Below are 17008 nucleotides of genomic sequence, written 5' to 3'. Positions count from 1 at the left end.
TGCAGGCACAAGTGGCTTCAGTGGCATGGAGTGCCTTCTAATTCTGATTGTCTTTTACTCTTATCTCAACAGTGATAGTATGACTTTAGTTGTCTATGCTTTGGTAACCTCCAGGTTAGACTTCTGTAGTGCATTGTTTGTGGAACTGTCCTTAAAGATGGCTTAGAAACTACTGCCAATGCAAAAAGGCATTTTTTTAACTGGAACAAGAAGATGGGAACATATAACACTAGTTCTGGCCTGACTGCATTGGCTGCCAATTTGTTTCCAGGCACAGATCAAAATGCTGGCTTTGACCTTTAACTTAAGCCTTATATCAGGCACCCCCAAACTTCGGCTCTCCAGATGTTTTGGACTACAATTCCCATCTTCCCCGACCACTGCTCCTGTTAGCTAGGGATCATGGGAGTTGTAGGCCAAAACATCTGGAGGGCCGCAGTTTGGGGATGCCTGCCTTATATAGTTAAAGGCCACTATGTCTATACGGCCACCTCTCTGCATATGAATCTGCCTGGGCCCTAAGATACCATTTGATGCTTTCTCTGTGTGCTACCTCTAAAGCAAGTCCGGAGGGTGACTATGAAAGAGTGAGTCTTCTCTAGTATGGGGAAGGAATGGGCATTCTCTGTTTATGGGGCAGGAATTCCAGGGGGCCTGCTTGGTGTCAAACCTGTCATCATTATAGTACCAGGCAAAGATGTTTTTGCTTCCCCTGGAATTTGGGCAGCACCAATGATAGTATTATTATTTAATTTTTGCTTGATTGTAAATTGCTTCAGAATGTTTTTACAGTGGGAAACAATACATAACCTCAAACCTAACCTTAAGCTTAGTAGCTGCTACAATCTTACTCTTATCTGCAGATAAGTTGTAGTTGCAGATAGTATTTAAGGTTAATGTTTCCTGCTGTATGACTGCCTTGTGCTTCTGTCTCTGCCTGAATCACATGCAAAATGAACTCGGAGTCTAAATGTGATGTTCTAAGGAAAGAAAGTATAGCAGCTGTATCTGAAATTGTGGGTGGGTGGAATATGGAGGATAGTTTAATTACTTAGAAAAGGTCTTTAGGCTGTAGATCAAAGTTTAAATATTCTATACAGAAAAAAATTATCTCATGAGCTGACTAGTAACCCTGTATTCAGTTAGCATGGCTAACATCTACTTTACCTTTATAGAGCCAAAACTATCAAGAACACAGTATGTGTCAATGTAGAACTAACTGCAGAACAATGGAAGAAAAAATATGAAAGGGAAAAGGAGAGAAACAAGACACTTCGCAACACAATACAGTGGCTTGAGAATGAGCTGAATAGGTGGCGTAATGGTGAGTTATGTCAAGGTCTTCACAGCCGTGTTAGCTATACATTATTATAATGTGTGGCAGTAAATTCCACTTTTGGTCACCATACAGCAAATTAATCTAAAGTCTTGATCGCGAAGCTGGAAAAATCATCCCAGACCTGTGGGAACTGGAATACTGCAAGATTTTCCCCCAGCTTAGTGTTGAGGCTAAATGTTCTTGTGACAATTGATCAGTTTAAAGATCCTTTACATTAAGGACCTTTAAGCTCTAATAACTTCATATTTCAAAAACTGCATTATTTGTGGGGCTACTCTTGAGATTGGAACAGAAGCTGCAGCTGGGGCAGAATGTGGCGACTTGGTTGCTTGTGGAGACAAAATACTGCCAGCATATAGCACCAGGACAGGTTTAAGGTTCTGGTACTAACACTGCACATTCCAAACTCCCCACAAGCCCACTCCACAGTGTGGAGCTATTCTATGGCTGCTCCTGTTCCATAGAATAGCAATTCTGTCAAGGTACAACAGGTGCCCACTGTCTATACTTTCCTGAAACAGCCAAAGGCATTTTTGTTACAACAGGCTTAATAGGCTGTTGCCATGCGTATCTATTTTGTATCATATTAGCTTTGTTTTGAAAGTATCTGCTACTTTTTGCTGTTTTTGTTATATACTACTTTGATACAATTAGGTAGATACAATTGATAATATCAGAGCTGCAGTATTCAACCCAGTGGACTCTATTTTGTGTCCAAATGTACACAATTTTCAGTGAAATTCTCATGCTATCTAAGGTGACCTAATGTTGACTTAGTTTGCAAATATATTTCAAACAAGAGTGATGATGCATTTGGTAATTTTTTTTAAAGGAGAGACTGTGCCTGTTGATGAGCAGTTTGACAAAGAAAAGGCTAATTTGGAAGCATTTGCAGTGGATAAGGATATTACTGTTACTAATGAAACTCCAACTGCTACTATTGGAGTGATTGGCAACTTTACTGATGCTGAAAGGAGAAAGTGCGAGGAAGAAGTAGCTAAATTATACAAACAGCTAGATGACAAGGTACGTCTTTAAATGTTAATGTACTTTAAACTAAGAACTGCCATACTTTATCAGAAATCAAATTGTTTCATTAATGTAATTGAGTAGATAGGCATTTCTCTTTGTCCAGAGTAAATTGCCAGCCTAAGATCTGAAATTGATAGTGCAATCCTGTACATGTCCACTTGGCAATAAGCCCTATTGAGTTCAGAGGGATTTGCTCCCAGGCAAATTTAGGATTGTAACCTAACTGTATTTTAGCACTTGGTTGCTAAGCATGATCATGTAGAGCAGGCTTCCTCAACCTCGGCCCTCCAGATGTTTTTGGCCTACAGCTCCCATGATCCCTAGCTAGCAGGACCAGTGGTCAGGGATGCTGGGAATTGTGGTCTCAAAACATCTGGAGGGCCGAAGTTGAGGAAGCCTGGTTTAGAGAGATCATGAAAATTGTATGCTAAGGGTATAATAAGTTGGCATAAAAAATACAGTGGCTGAAAGTTAATGAATTGAAAATAAATTTGTCCTCCTTATGGAAGTTTTTACCCTCCCAGGTTATTTTGGCCATACCCAATCTTGGGCACATACAGTGGCATTCTTGACTCCTGTGGTTTTCTGTTTGTTTGTTACAAAACCAAACCTCCATGCCATATCAATCAGTTCAGCTTGAAAAGGGGATTGCCATTTGGCATGAGGAGATGCCCAAATACCTCTTGTGCAGAATTATTCACAAAGTGTTTTGGATCTTGACTGTTCTATCGAATTTTGTGGCGGGATCAACCCATAATAATCTGTGACACTTCTAATGAATACTAGAGTGAGCACATTTTTCTTTCTTTAAAAATTAAGGATGAAGAAATTAATCAGCAGAGCCAATTGGTAGAAAAGTTAAAAACACAGATGTTGGATCAGGAAGAGGTGAGTTTTGGTATTTTAGTTAATTCTGCATATTGCAAGAATATGGAACAAAAAAAGTGCAATGTATATAAGTGAAACTAAATTAATAGTGTATACGTTAGCATTGCTCTTAGGAATAGTACTGTTACTGAACTACAAAAAAAGTAACTGATACACTTCAGAAAGGTGTGCCATCCTGAGATCAGGTTACTGATTTCAAAAGGGCTTCTGTTATTCTGTATAGTGTCTTCAGGGACACCACTGTCAATCACAAAATATCAGAGCCTTCCAGGATTTAAAGTAGTAGTCAGTATCCAATTGGAATGTTGGTGTACACTGCTTAGTTACAGCCTACAGGAAGTATGGTATTTGCTTACCATATTTATGTGCTGCCTGATCACCAAAGCTTTCCACGTGGCCTGCAATAACAGTCAAGAACACTTATGCAAAAATAAAAAGCACTAAATATTCACAGCTGTTAAAACTCCAGAAATATCCAAGGGGTCTATAAATCATTAAGAGATTGAGAAGTCTGGGAAAATCTAAAGATCATCACCTGATGTTGGAAAGACCACACAGGAAAGATGGCCGGGAGGTCTAATGGTGAAAATGCCATTCTCAGCCACCTGCTGCACCTCTTTTGGTGCAAGGTAACTTTAGAATATGGTTACCAGACGTTCCCATTTCCTGGGGACAGTCCCCGGATTTACAAATCTGCCCCTGATTTATTAGTAGAGAATGAATGTTGTGTGATTGGTTCAATGGCACAAGACACATCATATGGGGACTTCCGGTGAGGCAAAATGGTGGGCGCCACACCAGTGAGCAGCTCCTGAAGCCAGCCAGAGCCAACTGCACTACCAGGCTGTCTCCGGGCTGCTGAGACTGCTGCTGCTGCCACTGCCAAGGGTGAACCAGGGACACCCGGTGTTTCAACTGGAGGAACCACTGCCCCCCCCCCAATGACCCAAATCGAGCCGAGCTATGCGGCCAGTAAAACCTCTGGAGCCGATGCAGGGAGGAGGAGAGGAGAAGGAGAAGGAAGAGAGAAAAAGAGAAAGGAGAAAAAAGAGGGGAGCCCCGACCTTGCTGCGCCACCACTGCCGCCTCCATTGAGGAGGAGATATAGGAGAGCACCAGGAGGGCAAGGACACGTAGCTGAGCCCAGGCCCGATCCGAGCCTACTCCACGGCGGCTAGTGCTCCAAGAGAGCAGGCTGGAGCCCAGAGGAAGGCCACATGACAGAGGGGACTACAGAAGGGAAGATACTACTTCTTCCTCTTAAAAAAGAAAAAAGTGTCCCTGATTCTTTGAAAAAAATATGGTAACCTTACTTTAGAAGACCCTCAAAAGTTAGAGGTAGGCATAGGTGGGGCTCAACAACAATAATTATAAATATCAGAAGCAGCTAATTACATAAAGATTTCTAAATGAGCAAATTGTGATGGTTTTTACAGTCTAGGAAACAACTGCTTAAAAAAACACACAACTAACATAACCTTTTGTGTGTAGCTTCTAGCATCTACCAGGCGGGACCAAGACAATATGCAAGCTGAACTAAATCGGCTTCAAGCTGAAAACGATGCCTCTAAGGAGGAGGTAAAAGAAGTTCTCCAAGCCCTTGAGGAGCTTGCTGTCAACTATGATCAAAAGTCTCAGGAAGTGGAAGACAAGGCAAAAGAATACGAGATGCTTAGTGAGGAGCTGAATCAGAAATCGGTAATAAACCACCTTTTTTTTGTTGCCAGTCCAAATGGTTTTACAACTATTAATGAACTGAAACTCTTTTCTCATTGGGCTTTAAAAAAGTTAATTACATGCCATATTCTCAATGTTCAAATTACAATAAAGGTTATTCTGACTAAACATCAGGAAGAACTTTCTGACAGTAAAAGCTGCTACACAGTGGCTCCCATGACAGGTAGTGGACTCTCCTTCCTTTTTAAGCAGAGGTTTGGATGCCCATCTGCCATGGATGAGGTTGAGGTTCCTGCATTACAGGGGGTTGGACTATATGACCCTTTGGGTCCCTTCCAACTGCACAATTCTATGATTCTATATTCATACACCATTACTTTCTGACATGATTTTAACACAATTTGATTTAAAAATTGAAGGTCAGCAACTGTAAACAAACATGTACATTTCAAGGTTTGTCATCCTATCTTGAGATCCACATGTGGGAGGCTCAATGTAATTGTGTGTAATGCAGTGGACTTGCTCTGTCTTGTCTGATTTCCGTTCCCTAGCTATGCAACACACCATAGTATCTGCTTGGGAAGAAGAGCTAAGAATTTAGAGTATCTGCATCTACCTAGGGCAGCATCAGGGAGCAAGTTGGACTCCAGCTTCTATCAGCCCCAGCCAGCATGGCCAGTGGTCAGGGATGTTGGAAATTGTAGTCCAGCAACATTTAGATGACCACAGATTCCCATTTCTGTCCTAGAAGGTTATTGACACTACTACTACTTTTAACGCTACACTTTGGAAAGCATGTATTTGTAGAAAAGGTCACTCCTTTTGGTTAAGGATGTGCATTCCCCAACTTCAACTTCTACTGATGTTCTTGAGATTGACAGATACCTTGCTTGTCTCTGGTTATTTAAATTGTTTTCTGGGTAAGCATTATTACTGGCGTATGTTCTTTATTTGATCCACACTTCTCTCATTCCAGGTAACTTTAGCTAGTATAGATACAGAACTTCAGAAACTTAAAGAAATGACAAATCACCAGAAAAAACGAGCAACAGAAATGATGGCATCTCTTCTAAAAGATCTTGCAGAAATAGGAATTGCTGTGGGAAATAATGATGTGAAGGTAAGTTGAACTATATTATATTCTCCTGGTATTTTTTTTATTAAAAAATGTAATATAGGTAAATTAAGAATGTGCTTCCTTGTCCTTGTCTCTTCTGTACCATTCAAGCATTTAAAACAACCATGACAGTGCCCCTAAGTGTTTGTTGCGGTATCTGGTGCTTACAATTACAGTATAAAGAATAGCTGTCATGGGTTCTTCTTCCCTAAAATTGTATTAACCTTGATTAATTTGCAAGCAAATATTTGAAGCGAGGTATTTGGGAAAGAATTGGGTGGGTGGGTTGCTTGCTTAGTTGTGGCAGAAGCAGTTTCTTTGAACCAGATTCCTCACAGGAACAGATTCCTGGAAGCATATAACTCGACTGCTGAGGGAGCTGCACTGGTTGCTGACTTGCTACTTTGTCTGGTTCAGGGTTCATGAACCCTTAAATAACTTGGCCCAAAGTACATTGCTGATCATTAAAAACCTTATTGGGCACTTCTGGTGGTTCTCCACACCCCATAGAAACTAAGCATTTAATGTGTGACAGGCCCTGCCCTGTGGAGCACACTGCCTATAGAAATTTGGCAAGAACTGCTCCTGCCTTTTCTATTTATACAGACCTTCACGATATGCAAAAAATAGTGCACAATTGTTGTGACGGGGGGTGTCATTTTGTCACAATCCTAGTTTAAAGCAGATCTTTATACAGGTAAGTAATCTGGCATGCACATAGATATATTTGCTGATTGAACTGTGAATGTGTCACATGATTTTCTAATACTAAAAATGTTTTGAACTAAAAACTTGTTCCTTCGCAGCAGCCAGAAGGAACTGGCATGATAGATGAGGAATTCACAGTTGCAAGGCTCTACATCAGTAAAATGAAATCTGAAGTGAAAACTATGGTAAAACGGTGTAAGCAGTTAGAAAGTACACAGACAGAGAGCAATAAGAAAATGGAAGAAAATGAAAAAGAGCTAGCGGCCTGTCAGCTTCGTATCTCACAGGTAAATGAAATGGTTTGGCTCTGCCAGTTAATGTAATTTTTGCTTCTTGATTCCAGTCTTAGCTATGTGTTTTATAAGTAAGTAAAAATGCACTTCTTAAATTATAACCATCACAAGTGGAACATAACAACAAAATGTACTGTTGTGAAGTGCTGCTGTTCAGAAGTCCAGCTGCTCCGTTCCATTCCCCTTTCCCTGTTCCCCTCCAGCAGTCACTCCTCATTCAGCTATTATTGAGGTTTTCCTAAACATTTTCTTGTACTTCTGCAAGCCCCCAAATCTCCTCTTGTGTGTGAGTTATCCCATTTTAGTTGCCAAAACAATGGCTGTTACAGCCTGAACACTGGAAATAATAGGAATTGTTTTTGCTTGACCAATAAGCATTAGAGTGAACTCTTTAATATAAGCAGTTCACTTTGCTTCCGTATATTTCCCACATTATGCATGACTAATTTGAGCTACAACATTTCAGCAGCTTTTCAGGATAAGTTTTGAAATGTGCATCTAGTGACTGGATGCTTATAGGTACTAGTTTTCCATCTTGGATGCAAACTACTTCCAACACATGCAGTCAACTTCAAAACCACTGGTCAACTTCAAAAGGCAGTTAGAAGTCAAATATGTCAGTAACTGGCTTTCATATTTTGGGCAATGTATAGGATTTTGCTACCATCTCAGCCCACATCATGTAAAGAACATTGACTCTTGAAGCTTTTAATATTGGAGCAAGGTAGTTGTACCATAAATGTTAGTGGAGATAGAGAAATTGATCAAACTTAAATATTTTGGAGAATTAAATGACTGTAGCTTGTGATATGCAGTGCCATATATAGTACTTCAGTATATGCTTCTACAGATTATATATATATATATATATATATATATATATATATATATATATATATATAATCTCCTAGTATTGCAGTGTAACTGTGAAGTTCACAAGCTGTTTAAGTTTATTTTCACATATAACTTCTATAATTTCAATTCTTGTTTTCACCTTGAAAGCATGAAGCCAAGATCAAGTCACTTACAGAGTACCTTCAGAATGTGGAACAGAAAAAAAGACAGCTTGAAGAGTCTGTGGATTCGCTTAATGATGAGCTAGTCGAACTTCGAGCACAAGGTATTAATTGCTTTACTATATACTTAATGTTTAAGGAGCATGAACTGTGACCTGGTCTTCAGCAAGCTGGAAGATACTAAGAAATATGCTGTGTATATAAGGATTAAATGTACCTGTGAAGTGTTTTGATCACTTATGAAAAGGGTTCTGTAAAAATGTTATGTTGCTAAGTTATGCTTGAGAGCTTCCTAGTGGTATCAACTTTGCCATAATGGGAATTGGGATACCTGACAAGATAGGTCACTGATCCGATCCTGTACAGTTGTTATGTTCTTACTTCTGTAAGGTGCATAATATTTTAGGTGTGGCAGGCTATGATCTTGCAACAGTCTGAGGTTGTGAATCTAGTAAATTTGTCTGTGTCCTCTAACTAAAAGCTCTTTTTTTCCCTCACAAGAAAAAGTTCATGAAATGGAGAAGGAGCATCTAAACAAGGTTCAAACGGCAAATGAAGTCAAGGTAAGTAAACTTCGGATATGTTTTAATCAATAATTCAAAATTTGTTTCTTCAAAAATGCAATCACTTATGATGATGTTATTTGGTTCTTCAGCAAGCTGTTGAGCAGCAGATTCAAAGTCACCGTGAGACTCATCAGAAGCAGATTAGCAGTCTCAGAGATGAGGTTGAGGCGAAGGAGAAACTAATTACTGAACTGCAAGAGTAAGTTGCAACAACTGCATGTGTCTTTGTGGGAGGGCAGAGAACAGCTTTTTCAAAAAACTTCTAACGGTGCAGTCCTAACTATGTCTATTCAGAAGTAAATTGAATTTGATGGGACTTTCTCTCAGATAAATGGGGTTAGGATTGCAGCCTAAGTCTTTTAAATGTGTTACTCACTTTCATTTTTTTACATAAACTCTTCAGCCATCTATTTGTAGGAGGCATTAAAATCCAGCCTGTGTTCAGGCATGTAGTGTACCTCAGCAAGAATAGAAACATCCTTATTTTATGTATCTGTAAGCCTTGGTTCATGGCTCATTTTGCACCTTTCTTTCCTAATGAGATGGGAACTTAATGTTAGTGCCAAAAATGTAAAATTCATTCCAGTATTGACATAGTGTTTTTAGAAAGGCTTTATTTTGAGGGTTTCTAAATTTGGCTATCAGCTCTAGAATTGTTTGTCAATTTTAATGGTACACTGTGGGTTCCAACAGAATTTTTAATCTGATCACATCCCAGTCTAATGTGCATGTTTTGGCAACTAACAATATGTCACAAGATAGAAGTGATGGTCTTGTGGAAATCTCTCACATCATAATTATATATATTTTTTATTCTGTGTTAGTCAAAATCAGAAGATGATGCTTGAGCAGGAACGACTCAGAATTGAACATGATAAACTGAAAGCTACCGATCAAGATAAAAGCAGGAAACTGCATGAACTAACGTAAGTAAGAACAATAATGTGGACAATCTGGTTGGTCAAATCAAACTTTGATGTGTGGAAACAGTGTATTCATTCTGGCATACTGTTTTGATCAGGAAGCTCCCATATTTTTTCCCTATGTAATTTACCGTATTTTTTGCTCCATAAGACTCACCTTACCATAGGGCGCACCTAGTTTTTAGAGGAGGAAAACAAGCAAAAAATATTTTGCTTTCTTGAATTGTCCTAGCAGCCAACTCCTAGAGGCCTAGGTGCCTTCGCGCCCCCCATTAAATATTTGAGGAAGTCGTTCCCCCCCCCCCATGTTGATGGGCATTGTCATTCATATAGTGTGCATGCACTAAATAGTGTGCATGTTCCTCTTTTGGTTATGACCTCCAAATTACTGAGACTTACTTCAACCCAGCACTTCTGGGCTTCAGTATGTGGGCAGAGATTGTTTGTCCAATGAAAGTTTTATTTTATAGTTCTGTTTTTAAAAGTGGAAACAGCTGTCTGTGTGATGCTTCATCCTTCTTAGATTCTTTGAGTTATTCGACTTTGGGCTAGAACTAGATACTGGAAGAATAGTAGGTAATACATTTTTGTTCACTTTAGGGTTATGCAAGATAGGCGAGAACAAGCAAGACAAGACTTGAAAGGTTTAGAAGAGACTGTGGTAAGCTAAATATTCAGAAAATAGCTTTCAGATTCTTGAATTTATCAGCTAAAAATGCTACAGTTTGCCATCTTTATGTTCCTAGGCAAAAGAACTTCAGACCCTGCACAATCTTAGGAAACTCTTTGTTCAAGATTTGGCTACCAGAGTTAAGAAGGTAATGCCCAGTTCTTCATTTTAGAAACTATTGCTTTTTTTGTGCTAATTCCTTGGGGATCGAAACTCAGATTGCCTATCTTCTTGCCACAGAGTGCAGAGATTGACTCAGATGACACAGGGGGCAGTGCTGCGCAGAAACAGAAGATTTCTTTTCTTGAGAATAATCTTGAACAGCTCACAAAAGTCCACAAACAGGTAAACTGAAATATATTCTTATATCTGATATATTTCCATGGCTTTATAAAAGCTTATCCATGCTGTACATACTGGAGTACTTTGGCTCACACGTTTTATCTCTTCAAGTTGCCACAAGCTGCCCTATTCAAGTAAAGGTGCTACCGAGTAAAAATCAAGACCTCTTTGGCCATATTTAACAACCTTGATTGCCATGTGTGAGGGACAGGGGATATCGCGAAGTCCCTCCCCTCCTGAGTTCCAGCCCATCCCCGAGCGCAGGGGAAAGCAGGGAGAGTTCCGTCTCAAGTGGGGAAGCAGGAAGTGGGGTCCGAGGCTCAGACAGGGTAGCGGAGCCAGCATCCCAGGTGGGACAGGAAGGGGGAAGCAAGGGGGGCAGACCTGTCCCCCCAACTCCGGAATTGCGCAGAAAACGTAGGGGGAAGAGGATGGGTCTCCCCAAGTTGTTATGTTGGAGAAAAACGCGCCAAACGCCATTCGGAGGTTCTGATTCAAGCGGATAAGATGTGTCTCTGTAAATAGCACTGCCTTTAGCACTGTAAATACGCAGCACCAATAAAAAGATAAAATGCAGAGCTGTGTAGAGTCGTTACTCTGAAGTAGCCCACTCCGGCCACTGTGACACCATGTTTTCTTTCATATGACTTGCCAACATTCTACTACATCTAGTCATGCAGAAGAAGAGAAGAGAAGAGAAGGCTAGAGAATCCCAAAGAAACATTGCAGCAATTAGTTGCACCCATGTCTCTCAATGAGGCTATTACTATGGAAAATTTAGGTAGGGGTTAGCTCTGAGGGAAGATTTTATTTTTATTCTGGATGCTTTAACTTTACCTTGAATTCTTTGTTAGTTAAGAAAGTGCTGTTCAAAGTAACTATGGAGGTAAAGGATTTGCAAATGCTTTAATTCCCATAGTTCAGATTTAACATAGCTATATATGAAACATATATTTCTACCCACAGCTGGTACGTGATAATGCAGATCTTCGCTGTGAGCTTCCAAAACTGGAGAAACGACTTAGAGCTACAGCTGAGCGAGTTAAAGCTTTGGAGTCAGCACTAAAGGAAGCCAAAGAGAATGCATCTCGTGATCGCAAGCGTTATCAACAGGAAGTAGATCGCATTAAGGAAGCTGTGAGGTCAAAGAACATGATCAGAAAGGCACATTCTGCGCAGATTGGTTAGTAGATAAAATGGGAGCATTAACAGTGCTAGTATGGCATGAATTCAATTATTGATCCATTGTTCTTGGGTCACTTAGTGCTACACCTGGATCTTAGAATGGTGGTTGATCACATGCATATCCATAAATTCTATTGATTTGTCCATTGACCAGCTTATCTGAAGTTGTTACTTGGATATTCTGGAAATGAGGACATCAGTTGCTTGAAGTAGTACAATTTGGGATTTAGATACTTCTGGAGTGCAAGCACATGTTATAATGAAACTTTCACAAGCTTAATATGTGAGGGTTGTTGATCCTGTTAGTATTGCATATAATAAGTTTTGTTACAGCTATGTATGTGCATATTCCACCTTTCAGAATACAAATCTTTCTACAGGTAAAATCAAAATACTTGAATCACTATGGAGCGGTATAGAAAAATAACAAATCGGGATGCTTACTACAGAACATTAAATTTGTAACTTGCGTTCTTGCACAGTTATGGAATGGGTGTGATGGTTTCAGAATTTCATCATGGTTGGGTGTTTGTTATAGAAGCAAGAAATATTTATTGATCTAGGGTGGAATTCAACATTATTATGAGCATTCTATCCATGCAGACATGCAGCTTGCGAGCCAGGTTAATTTCCCCCTCTCCTCCCGCAGTGCACTGTTTTGAAGGTTCTAATGACCCCTCAGAGCCAATTTCAGGAGCACACAGTGGGAGGAGAGGGATGGGAAACTCCCATTGAGCAAAGAGGTATCCTTGCACAGGGCTTATGCTGAAAGGGCACATTAGTTAATTCCTGCCCCGAGAACTTTTTAAAGAAAACTTGCTTAGAAGGCAGCATAGTAAATATTAGTAACAATAAGAGTTGCAAAATCTTTGGCTCCTTAAAAGTGTTTGTTAACACATTCATTGGCAAAAACTTACACTGATTTGAGCCTACTTCGCCAGATGTATGAAATAACCATGATGCACAAAAGTTTGTACCATAATAACTTTTTTTGGTCATTAAGTTACTACAAGACTAAGTTTGCAGCAAAAACAACAAACATGCATATTCCTTTGGAAATAAAATAATAATGAAGTATCAATAAACCAGCACAGCTAAATTGTTTAAAAACTTGACTTTGCTTTACCTTTAACAATTGCAATTGTTTCATGCAGCTAAACCTATTCGCCCTGGTCAGCATCCAGCAGCTTCTCCAACTCATCCAAGTGCAATTCGTGGGGGAGGTGCTTTTACTCAAAACAGCCAGCCAGTGGCCCTACGTGGAGGCGGAGCACGGCAGGAAAAGGCTTGAATTTACATTATCAAGGTTGGCAGATAATTTGTCTATTCCGTTTAATATCCTGTCTTCAGTTTAAAATGTTTGGCAGTTTCAAGGAAAATAGGGAATTGATTGTTTAAATACAGTATTGGATAAGAGGCCAGTTCCATATGAGTATTTGTGATTAGGGGCAACTTCAGTTGAACAAGTACGCTGTGTGAAACTAAATAAAAAAATTCCTTCAGTAGCACCTTAAAGACCAACTAAGTTTATATTTTGGTATGAGCTTTCGTGTGCATGCACACTTCTTCAGATACACTAGAAACAGAGTGTAGTGTATCTGAAGAAGTGTGCATGCACACGAAAGCTCATACCAAAATATAAACTTAGTTGGTCTTTAAGGTGCTACTGAAGGAATTTTTTTATTTTGCTTCGACTCAGACCAACACGGCTACCTACCTGTGTGAAACTAATTAGTTCAGAACCAAATATGTTCCAGAATAGCTTACCATGTTCCACACGTTGATCCCCCCCCCCCCGAGTTTGCCGTACGATAACTAAACAGAGTTTGCAGTTGCCTGTCTGACCAGGATGGCTTTCAGTAAGTTATAAGGAACGTTGAGGATAAGAGAGGAATATTTTAATTCAGTATTACTGGGGTAAATCCAGTTCAGCTGCCTCCAAATTAAAGTTCATAAACTGTGGAACAAGCTAAAGAAAGACCAGAATTCATGGGTTTTAAGGAAGACAGAGTTGAGATTGGAAGATTAATTGCAAAGAAACCAGGGGAGTAAGACATAAAGGTAGTGATTAATAGAGTAAGGAGTTAATTTAAAATGATTGCTAAACAAGTTAGTGTTTAGAAAAACATTGATAACCTTAATTCTGAATTAGATCTGGTACAGCATCTTCTACTGTGAAATTGTGGCACAAACTTAAATGGTGAATAGTTTTCAGTGTGTAAATGTAGATGAAAATAATTGTGTAAATCTCACAATTTTTAGAGTAAAATAAAATTATGAACATTTTGTTCCTTTTTCTATGTATGCATAAGTTTATTTGGCTTTTTCTAGATGCTGAAAGTTACACAGCATGAAGAGGATTGGATATCGCGCAATGAGAGTCATTCCGTGACAGTGACGTCTATCTGTCTCTCCTTGGGGATTGTAGGATTATTTTTTTGAAAATTGTATAAACTTATACTGGTCTGTACAGCTCTCCTCATTCTACAAATTTGGCTAATTGACTCCAAACAAAACTAGGAAAAACTTTCTTCTTGGGAAATTGACGTGTAACTTAAAACGTAGCTCTTTTCATTACCTGATCTGTCTTTCACGTCTTAAATTTAGTCTGCACTGTGCCAAGTTGAATGTATGTTAAGCAACATCTTAGTTAAAATTTCCTAGCTTAATTTATGTATATTTAATGGTCTTAGGGATTGTGGAACAATGTTGAAGTAAAGTTTTAATTTTACCACTTTTAATAACACTACTTGACCCACTCTTGAATTAGAGCAGCACTGTACATTAAGTTTGCCTGGGTGGCTGTATAGAGCATAAGACTAAAATTATGTGTACAGTTTGCAATTACTGAGGTGTGCTTATGACGACTGCCTTTAGGCACTGAAGTCTCTCAAAAAAACGTGGATTGAAATTTTTCCTTTTTTGACGAGGCTGCTTAACTGTTTGATTAAATCTGTTATCAGGTTAATGAGTTAATACTGTATAACAAGTAGTTAATGTAAGTTTACATGGAAAGACTTTGGCAAGGACTTTTCATCTGTCCTGTTCCTGATTATACCCAGAATAGTGTGATGAGGTGAAAACATTCTGCTTCATCTTGATAAGCCTGTTAATTGGTCACCAGAATTGGATAAATTTGGTTAACTTTTACAGTGAGAAATCGGGGCACTGTAGAACTCCTTGTATTATCAGTGCATCATATTTCATTCAAACCACAAATTTGACTTTAAGAGAATGAATTGATTGAATAAGTGGAACCAAGTGAATAAAGGGGGCAAAGAAAGTGCATAAAATGGCCAGAAATGTAGGATGGATATGGAAATTGTGTTATACTGAAACTGTACTGTAACTTATTTGTAAATCTAGAGTTCTGTAAATGTGTTTTTCTCTAGCAATCCTGTTGGACATCATTGTTATCATCATTATTATTTTTGCAAAGTTTTGAGACCAAGTTAAAAGTTTTGCCCTGCAAAAAGCACTTGAAACGACATGCCACAAAATTCACCTTTGACAGGGAAGTTACTGTTCGATATTTTCCAAAGGTTTTGAAAGGTTTTCTCATTACAGCCACTTGACTGGTAGGAAGTGAAAGAAAATGCTTTCCAACAGTTGAGCGATTTTGAATAACTGCTTTTCCAGAGTATGTTGATGCCAGTTTTATATTATATTGAAGTACATTCACAGGCACTTGCCGGGGGGCGGGGTAGGTTTTCTGTAGAACTTTATGACTATCTTTTGTACAAATTGAAATATTTGTATTAAGACGGAGCCTAGTAATAGGAAAAATTGACTGACCCCCCCCCCCCAATACCTTAACTTCTGATTATTGTCTTTTTTTAATACATTTATTTTAGAGACTGGGGTTTTCTTTTCTTTTTTAATCAGCCAGACCCTTGCTAGTTTGGAATTGTCATAAGATAAACCTATTTCTTTTGTGCTTGAATTAAACACTCCAAACTGAAAAGATGAAATAAGAGGGGACTTGTATAAAGGGAAAATGGTGGAGAAGGAATCTCTGTTAAGTGCTTGAAGTTGTGTTTTCAGTTGCAATGGCTATGTCAGTTTCTCAACTATAGCCATACAATTTCAGTCTTGATTCGGTTTACACAGTTCAATCTGGTTTCCTGGCAGTTACTCAAATGAAGCAGGATATTTTCTCATGGCTGTTTACGTTAGTTTCATTCCTGTAAGTAATGTATCACGGGTTTTGGTGCTGACATGGCTGTGTAATTAAACAGTTAAATAAACTGTAACTAGCATGTAGCTCAACATGTACATCCTTTTTATACCTAAGCTTTTTTATTTTAACCTTTTATGAAGTTTACCAAGAACTGCAACTTAAACTTTCAAAAGGACTCCTATGTTCTTCGGCTCTCCTATGGTAGGTTGCATGGACAGGACAATTTTTTGGTTTTGTAAATTTAGAATCTTCAATCTGCAATAGAATTTTAAATGCGTTACTGTTCCAATTTACAGTTCTTGAATTTTTATTCCTCTAGGCTATTTTTTAAAAAAATGGCTTAGGATAGGAATTGAATGACATGAAAGAAGACTATTTATTCATGGAGATAAACTAAATTATTTGCATAACATTACTGATGAACTACTTTAAATTAGACCTGAAATGACAAGAGTCTGCCTGTGGCAAGGATCTGCCACTGAATAACCAGTTATGTATTCTCAATGCATGAGAATGCATTTAAGAATAACTGGTTTGGAGAAGATGCCATATAGTTTTAACTACCTGCATGCTGTAAATGTTTTTGTGTTTAAATAAAGAAAATCTTTGAATTTTAGTGAACTTCATTGAGACCTATATAACCTTTTAAGGTTGTAGCCATCAGATGACATTGTTTTTTCTACCTGTGTATCTCCATATATTGTACTGAGGTGCTATAGTGAACATGAGCATTTTGGAAGGGGCTTCATCGGTCAGCTCACAATTTTTCCGTTAAAGGCCAGTTTATACACTATGGATTTTTCTTCACAATAGGAAGAAGGACTCAACCTTAGATGTCTATGTATACCATTTCAACATGGATACACCCACCCTTGCAAGCTGCCTGGATGATGATGTGTTGCATGGGCACTTCATATTGATAAACGTATTCTATTGTGTATGCAGGGATGTCAACCTGAAACTCAGTCCTTGGCTCTTCCCTGTGCGTGCCCAGATCATGCGTGAACCAGCTGGGGGAAGCGAAGTCCTACATTCTTAATCTCATCTTGCCAGTGTAATAATTGCATTTAAA

The 17008-nt window shown here is 38.8% G+C and overlaps 1 protein-coding gene across 1 annotated transcript in view; it reads left to right on the top strand.

Moving 5' to 3' along the window:
• KIF5B (kinesin family member 5B) overlaps positions 1 to 16019 on the top strand; it is a 33325-nt gene extending 17306 nt beyond the window's left edge. Inside the window, exons 11-26 of the mRNA XM_035129176.2 lie at positions 1176 to 1324; positions 2172 to 2365; positions 3191 to 3259; positions 4751 to 4957; positions 5913 to 6056; positions 6860 to 7048; positions 8057 to 8174; positions 8572 to 8633; positions 8726 to 8835; positions 9461 to 9562; positions 10160 to 10220; positions 10306 to 10377; positions 10470 to 10574; positions 11538 to 11754; positions 12911 to 13062; positions 14088 to 16019. Of these exons, the coding sequence (XP_034985067.1) occupies positions 1176 to 1324; positions 2172 to 2365; positions 3191 to 3259; positions 4751 to 4957; positions 5913 to 6056; positions 6860 to 7048; positions 8057 to 8174; positions 8572 to 8633; positions 8726 to 8835; positions 9461 to 9562; positions 10160 to 10220; positions 10306 to 10377; positions 10470 to 10574; positions 11538 to 11754; positions 12911 to 13047 (1936 nt within the window). The 3' untranslated portion in view covers positions 13048 to 13062; positions 14088 to 16019. The remainder of the gene's footprint in view (positions 1 to 1175; positions 1325 to 2171; positions 2366 to 3190; positions 3260 to 4750; positions 4958 to 5912; positions 6057 to 6859; positions 7049 to 8056; positions 8175 to 8571; positions 8634 to 8725; positions 8836 to 9460; positions 9563 to 10159; positions 10221 to 10305; positions 10378 to 10469; positions 10575 to 11537; positions 11755 to 12910; positions 13063 to 14087) is intronic.
• The last annotated feature ends 989 nt before the right edge of the window (positions 16020 to 17008 follow it).

The sequence above is a fragment of the Zootoca vivipara genome, chromosome 12, assembly GCF_963506605.1.
Source record: "Zootoca vivipara chromosome 12, rZooViv1.1, whole genome shotgun sequence".
Classification (NCBI taxonomy): domain Eukaryota; kingdom Metazoa; phylum Chordata; class Lepidosauria; order Squamata; family Lacertidae; genus Zootoca; species Zootoca vivipara.
Note: the sequence above shows the minus strand (reverse complement) of the source record. Positions and strands in the feature narration are given on the sequence as shown.